A 7,304-nucleotide genomic window follows, 5' to 3' on the forward strand; every position below is an offset into this window, starting at 1 on the left:
CCTTATTAGTCACATAGAACAAGTGATAGGCAGCAGCCAAAATGTCAATTAATCTGTCCCGTGTGGTGAAATGCCACATCAAGTTGAATCAAACAAATGTGGACAGGTGGCTTCGAGTATAGTGCCAACAAATCATGGACTGACTTGACTTTTTTGTCTCGGTCATTTTGATGTAATAAAAAATATTATCATTTGTTATTATAAATATTAAAATGTTATCATAAACACCATGAAAATTATGTCGCCAATTAATAAATTGCCGCTAGATGTTAAAAAAGTTAATCTGATAATTACGCGTTTAAACCAATTAGTTAAATCTAACCTTAATTAAAATATAATCTTAAAGAATACGTAACTCTAAAACCTTAATTGTAATTTATTGTATTATTTTCTTATATATTATTTGAAATTGTATTCCCGCCAAATTTCCAAAAATAACCGAACCATTCCCTCTTTTATGACTTTCCATTGCCATACAGCCTGAACCGTTGAATTGCTCTAAACATTCGCGTGTCAAGCTGTATGACCCAGTGATGAATGGACCATAAACTTGGGGCACTGGGAAGTGACGATTGACGTTTCTCCGAAAAAGGCCAATTTTCGAAATAGGGTGAACTTCTCCATTGTTCGGCTTGGCGACAGCATCCTCGAAGTCTTCGAGGATCTTATCTCGTGACCTTCGACGCCTTTGAGATGCCGCGTCGGGAGTGGCCGTGCGATGGGGGTCACCTTGGCATGTTGTAGGGGGAACGGGCGAAGTCATCGTCGCTTCTCTAGAATCAATTACGAACAGATCGAAAAGTATTTCTTTTTTCCAAGACCACTTACCATAAATCAAGACCAATTATCATAATCAGGACCAATAACCATAATCACCACTCCTAGCTATTGTTTCAGTCCGATAGTTAGGATTAAACCTCTACACATTAGCTCTCCCAAAGTGCAACATGGTGCCGAAACCCGGGATCTGAGATCGGAACTCCACTCCAATTTCCAAATATTCACGTTCTCTGAAGTATGAACGACCAAACCACTGAAGATCACCAAACCAACCAAACCAACAAGAATAACCAGAACAAAAGGACCACGAAAACATCAATTAAAGCCGCTCAATCAATTAATCCGCAGATCGAGGACTCAGAAACCGTTAAGAACCCAGATCCGGCGACCGAGGGCATGGCAACCGCTAAGGAACCAGAAAGGTTAGAGCTAAGACTCGCACGCGCCGCCCGAAAGAGTGTGCGAACAGCAGCGGAAAACAGAAAGAACGCACTCGAAACCCTTCTAAAAGACGCAATTCTAAATGTGGAAGAAATAGAGGACGCACTAGCTATGCTTATCCAGAAAGAAGAAGACCTCGTGTTAGCGGACGCAAAGGTACAAACCCTCATTGATGACGCTGAGCAGTTAGAAATCGAAACCAACGAAATAATTGCAGTCCAGGACGCAATCTCCCAAGAAAAACTACGGGCGAAAAGGGCCCTCCGAAAGGCGCAGCAACACAACGGGGACAACGACTACAGTGGATCGACGCAACCTATCACCTTGGCTAACGGTCAACGAATTAACGCACCAAACCCACCATTAAACGTGCCTAGGACTAATCCAAAACTTCCGGAAATAACGATTCCAACGTTTTCGGGAGACCACGTGAAATGGAACAGTTTTTGGGGACGATTCAACGCCGTCATAGAAAAACAGAACTTATCCAAGGTAGAGAAATTCATATATCTTGTCGGGTATTTAAGGGGCGACGCCCTTAAGGCAGTCGCCGGTTATGATGAGGTAGATGACTCTTACGATCAGGTAGTTGCGGTTCTTAAAAACCGGTATGAAAAAAATCATATGGCAGTGCACATGCACTACCGTAAATTACAAGAAATTCAGCAGGTGACTTATTCAGGCGATATTAAGGGCTTACGTGATCTTTTAGACACCTGTGAGAGTAGCATTAGAACTCTTAAAGGGTTAGGGGTAGACACAAAAGTAAAAGCCGAAGGGTTTTGCCCAAAAATATTAGAATGCTTGCCAAAGGATATTAGAACCGCGTACTGCGCCCAAAGAAAACCAACCACAAATGGTACTGTTTGGGACCCAGACGAACTAATTGAATTTTTGAGGGGACAAGTAGAAAGTAGGGAGATGTCGGAGTTACTCGTAGGTGGCCAAAATAAAATAGAAAAACCTAAGAATTTAGATAAATTTCCAGATAGATCTAGAAATCAAAATAATAAGTACGATGGTAATAGAAGTTATAGGCCGTCAGCTTCTCAACTAGCTTTAGGAGTAACGCCACAAAACCCTCAGTTCCAAGATAAAATATTCTGTCTTTTCTGTAAAAATAATAGTCATAAAACCCTAAATTGCGCCAATTACACCTTAGAGCAAAAAAGAACCGTAGTGATAGATGGCGGAAGGTGTCTACTCTGTCTACGCGTAAACCATGACGCGAGTGCCTGCAAATCGAAATTTAAGGGATGTTTAAGGTGTCATAAGAGACATAATTTTTCCATATGCGATCAAAACCCAGCTCACAAAACGCCAAATTATCAAGTTCAAACCCAATTAGTAACGCAAGTCCCCCTCCATTATACCAACCAAGTCCAACGTGAAGACCAAGACCAAAATATATACCAAAGATCTATAGATAACGTAACCATGGCAAGCGCGCCAATGAAATCCACCCATACTAATGTATTGCTCCAAAGGGCTGTAGCAGTGGCTAAAAATCCTACCCAACCAAAAAATTCTTTGATCGCTAAATGCCTCCTAGATGGGGGTAGTCAAGGGAGTTTTATAAAAGAGGAATTAGCTACTAGATTAAAATTACCAATCGTAGGCGACCACGAACTAGACGTATTTAGTTTCGGAAACAAAGACCCCTACCAGCAGAGAAATAAGAAGGTCCGAGTCACGTTAGAAAATAAAGAAAACCCAGCAGAGACAGTCGAAATCATTGCAATTGTCCAAAATTTCCTAACTTACGATTTTTCCAGGTCTACTGATGTAGACATCAGGGAAACTCTAAATTCCAGAGGCATAAAATTAGCTTGCGAATCTTCCATAGACTCTGGCCCGGAAAACCCAGAGATTGATATCCTTATTGGGGCCGATTATTACTGGGGAATAGTCACCGACACATATGAACGATTAGGACCCCTCACAGTAGCTCTAAAAACGAAATTAGGCTGGTGTTTGAGTGGACCCGAAAACCGCGAAACCTTAATTAAACCAAACCAATCCTTAACATCTATGCTAATTAGCTTAGGCGAAAAACGCGTCAACCAAACGTTAAAAACCTTTTTCGATTTAGAAAGTTTGGGAATCGATAGCTCAGAAATAAGGGAAAACCCAAATGAACAAGCCCTTACTACCTTTTTTGAAGATATCAAATTTAATGAAACCCAAGGTCGTTATATAGTAAAATTCCCTTGGAAGGTTAGCAAGGAAGGTTTACCGGACAATTATTCCGTAGCTATGAAAAGAGCTCAATGTCTCGAGAAGAGGTTAGAAAGAGATCCGCAATATTATGAAAAATACAAGGGAGTCATCGAAGAGCAATTACAAGCAGGTATAGCTGAGGTAGTGCCACTAGACCAATTAGAACTTAGCCGACCAGGAACTTATTATATGCCTCACCAAGGTGTAGAAAGACAAAACGTTGCGACAACGAAATTTCGCGTAGTATTAGACGGTTCGGCACACGCCTATGGAAAACCCTCCCTCAACGCGTGCCTATTACCCGGACCTAATCAAAATCCCAATTTACTATTACTTCTTATTAGATTCAGAAACAATAGGGTAGCAATAGTCGCAGATATCGAAAAGGCTTTCCTTCAAATCGCTCTAGATGATCAGGATAAGGATTCCGTTAGGTTTATTTGGTTTCAAGAAGAGAATGGAAAAATTAAAAGAGGCCATTACGTGATCCTTAGAATGACCCGAGTACCCTTCGGGGTAACTTCGAGCCCTTTCCTACTGAGTTGCACAATTAAATATCATATTATGCAAAGTAAAGATCTTCCAGAACAACTAAAAAATATATTAAATAACGATCTTTACGTAGATGACCTTACAACCTCAGTAGACAGCGTTGAACAAGCTTACGAGATGTCACTAGGTGGCGCTAAGTTATTGAAGGAGGCGGGAATGAGATTTAGAAAGTGGGGTACGAATTCCCAGGAATTAAGAGACCTATGGTCAAATCACGATAAAGAAACGGACCTTTTCGAGCAAAACACTGATACCATTGAAAATAAGGTACTAGGAGTAAAATGGGACCCTAGTACGGACAATTTCACTTTTGACCTTTCTAACTTGATTAAACTTAGCAAAAATATTAAAATTACCAAACGACAAGTTCTTAGCTTCATAGCTCAAATATTTGACCCGTTAGGCCTAATATGTCCATTTACGATAAGGGCCAAAATTCTGCTACAAATCCTATGGGAATCCAAAGAAAATTGGGACACCGAACTTCCGCCAGAAACAAAGGAGATTTTCCAAACCTGGGGAAATGAACTCCCTAACCTTCACCGTGTCAAATTTCAAAGGCATTACTATTTTAATACCATGGATGAAATATCCGAAGTCGAACTCCATTGTTTTTGCGACGCCAGTTTAAAGGCCTATATACGCTACCTGCGTTTACGTTAGGTATAAAACCGTAACAGCCCAAGTAGGGGTATATTTGGTTACCGCGAAATCACGAGTAGCTCCCTTAAAAAACCAGGACCCGAAATTAAACCTAAAATTACCAAAGCTAGAACTTATGGGTTGCCTGATTGGGGCAAGATTAACTAACACTATTAAATCCGTCTTTCCCGAGAAATTAGTAGGAACCTTTTATTGGACCGACTCTATGATTGCATTGGCTTGGGTAACGGGAAATTCCAGCCAATGGAAACCGTTCGTTTCAAATAGAGTTATCGAAATTCAAAAATTATCCCAACGGGAAGAATGGTCCCACTGCCCCGGAAAGGACAATCCGGCAGATCTTCCATCCAGAGGTATAAGTGCCGATGACTTACGGAACAATAGCAAATGGGAGGAGGGTCCCACCTGGTTGAAAGAACCAAAAAACCTTTGGCCCAACACCCAACCACCATCCGAAGGAGATTTAGAGCCCGTAGCCAGCGAAAGGAGAAAAATAACCCTAACAATTAGCGTATCCCAAAAACTAACCGTTCAAAATTTAATTGACCTTAAAAAACATTACCACTTAAACAAGGTGTTACGTATTACCGCTTATTTGTTTAGATTTTCCATTAACAGTAAGGGTATACATAAAATGACAGACGCGATTAGCGCGGAAGAAATGCAACACGCTGAGACGCTATGGATAAAATCCATACAAGCTGAAGATTATGGACCAGAGATTAGGCAATTAAAAAATAATGAAAAAATCAACTCCAAATCAAAAATAGCCAATTTAAGTCCACGCTTAATGGAATCGGGAATTTTGCGCGTGGGTGGACGCTTGGAAGAATCTGACCTCTCGTACGCCGAAAAACACCCCATAATAATATCCAAGGGCCAGAGACTTGCAAAATTACTAGTAATTAGGAGTCACGCTCAAATTCACCACGGGGGAATAAGTGATACCGTCACTCAGTTGAGGGAAAGGTATTGGGTACCTTCAGCGAGGCAATTAGCGAGAACAGTGGTCAAGGATTGCGTCACTTGTAAAAGAATAAAGGCAAAACTAGGCGAAATGCCAATCGCACCATTACCCAAGGACAGAGTAGACCAATCGCCGCCATTCTCTATCACAGGAATAGATTTTGCTGGTCCGTTAATCGCTAAAATTAACAACCGCGAACCAAAAACCTACATATGCCTAGCCACCTGCGCCGTAACACGCGCTATTCACTTGGAGCTTGTCCCCTCCCTTAGTACTGACGATTTCCTGTTAGCCTTCCGAAGGATTATCGCTAGAAGAGGCGTTCCGCAAATTGTTTACACGGATAACGCCAAAACTTTCAAAAGGGCAAATTCGGATCTAACAACCATTTGGCAAAACATTAAACAAAATCGGCTTAGGGAAATTTTCGGGAACCAAGGAATTAAATGGAAATTCATAATAGAACGAGCCGCGTGGTATGGCGGCTGGTGGGAGCGCCTCGTGCGGTCCACCAAAACGTGTCTTAAGAAGACAATGGGTAGGGCCTTACTAACCTACGCCGAATTAGAAACTACCTTGATCGAAGCGGAAGCTTTAATAAACAGCAGACCTATTACCTACAGTTACAATGACCTAAACGAACCAACTCCGCTTACGCCGGCTGAATTTCTTATAGGGCGCCGAATTAATTCACTGCCACCCTTAACCTTCAAAAATAATCAAAGGATCCCTATGTCGCGAAGAGAAATAACGAAGAGGTTAAAATACCGCGAAGCCATTCTTAATAAAATTTGGAATAGGTGGAGAAATGAATATTTAAAGGAACTTCGTTCCGCCCACCAATCTAAACTTGCTAAAAATGAAACCGAATACAAGGTCGGAGATGTTGTTCTAATCCACGACGACAATCTACCGCGACACATGTGGAATCTTGGATTAGTACAGGAAGTGAAAATCGGCCGCGATAAAAGAAAAAGATGGTGCGTACTGAAAACCAAGAACAATAGTGTCATCAGAAGAACTGTTCAACATTTGTGCAACCTCGAAATAAGTGATACCGCGTAATTTGTACCCATGGTAATACTACGTATTACCGGGGGGAGTGTTAAAAAAGTGAATCTGATAATTACGCGTTTAAACCAATTAGTTAAATCTAACCTTAATTAAAATATAATCTTAAAGAATACGTAACTCTAAAACCTTAATTGTAATTTATTGTATTATTTTCTTATATATTATTTGAAATTGTATTCCCGCCAAATTTCCAAAAATAACCGAACCATTCCCTCTTTTATGACTTTCCATTGCCATACAGCCTGAACCGTTGAATTGCTTTAAACATTCGCGTGTCAAGCTGTATGACCCAGTGATGAATGGACCATAAACTTGGGGCACTGGGAAGTGACGATTGACGTTTCTCCGAAAAAGGCCAATTTTCGAAATAGGGTGAACTTCTCCATTGTTCGGCTTGGCGACAGCATCCTCGAAGTCTTCGAGGATCTTATCTCGTGACCTTCGACGCCTTTGAGATGCCGCGTCGGGAGTGGCCGTGCGATGGGGGTCACCTTGGCATGTTGTAGGGGGAACGGGCGAAGTCATCGTCGCTTCTCTAGAATCAATTACGAACAGATCGAAAAGACCCGCGAACCCATCCACACCCCTGCCAGAGCAGGAACTTTCG

The 7,304-nt window shown here is 41.4% G+C and overlaps 2 protein-coding genes across 2 annotated transcripts; both read left to right on the top strand.

Moving 5' to 3' along the window:
• The first annotated feature begins 1,017 nt into the window (after positions 1-1,017).
• LOC149943813 (uncharacterized) lies at positions 1,018-4,656 on the top strand. Its single transcript, XM_090176211.1, has one exon. It carries the CDS (start codon positions 1,018-1,020, stop codon positions 4,654-4,656), a length of 3,639 nt encoding a protein of 1,212 aa, XP_090032337.1.
• Positions 4,657-4,771: 115 nt separating this feature from the next.
• LOC149943814 (uncharacterized) lies at positions 4,772-6,688 on the top strand. The gene has a single exon (XM_090176212.1). The coding sequence runs from the start codon at positions 4,772-4,774 to the stop codon at positions 6,686-6,688; it is 1,917 nt and encodes a 638-aa protein (XP_090032338.1).
• The last annotated feature ends 616 nt before the right edge of the window (positions 6,689-7,304 follow it).

This window comes from Leiobunum rupestre, chromosome 5, assembly GCF_980474605.1.
Source record: "Leiobunum rupestre chromosome 5, qqLeiRupe1.1.hap1, whole genome shotgun sequence".
In the NCBI taxonomy this organism is placed as follows: domain Eukaryota; kingdom Metazoa; phylum Arthropoda; class Arachnida; order Opiliones; family Sclerosomatidae; genus Leiobunum; species Leiobunum rupestre.

Excerpts from the sequence above, each read along its gene's own strand:
- LOC149943813 (XM_090176211.1), top strand. The coding sequence starts at position 1,018 with ATGAACGACCAAACCACTGAAGATCACCAAACCAACCAAACCAACAAG.
- LOC149943814 (XM_090176212.1), top strand. The coding sequence starts at position 4,772 with ATGGGTTGCCTGATTGGGGCAAGATTAACTAACACTATTAAATCCGTC.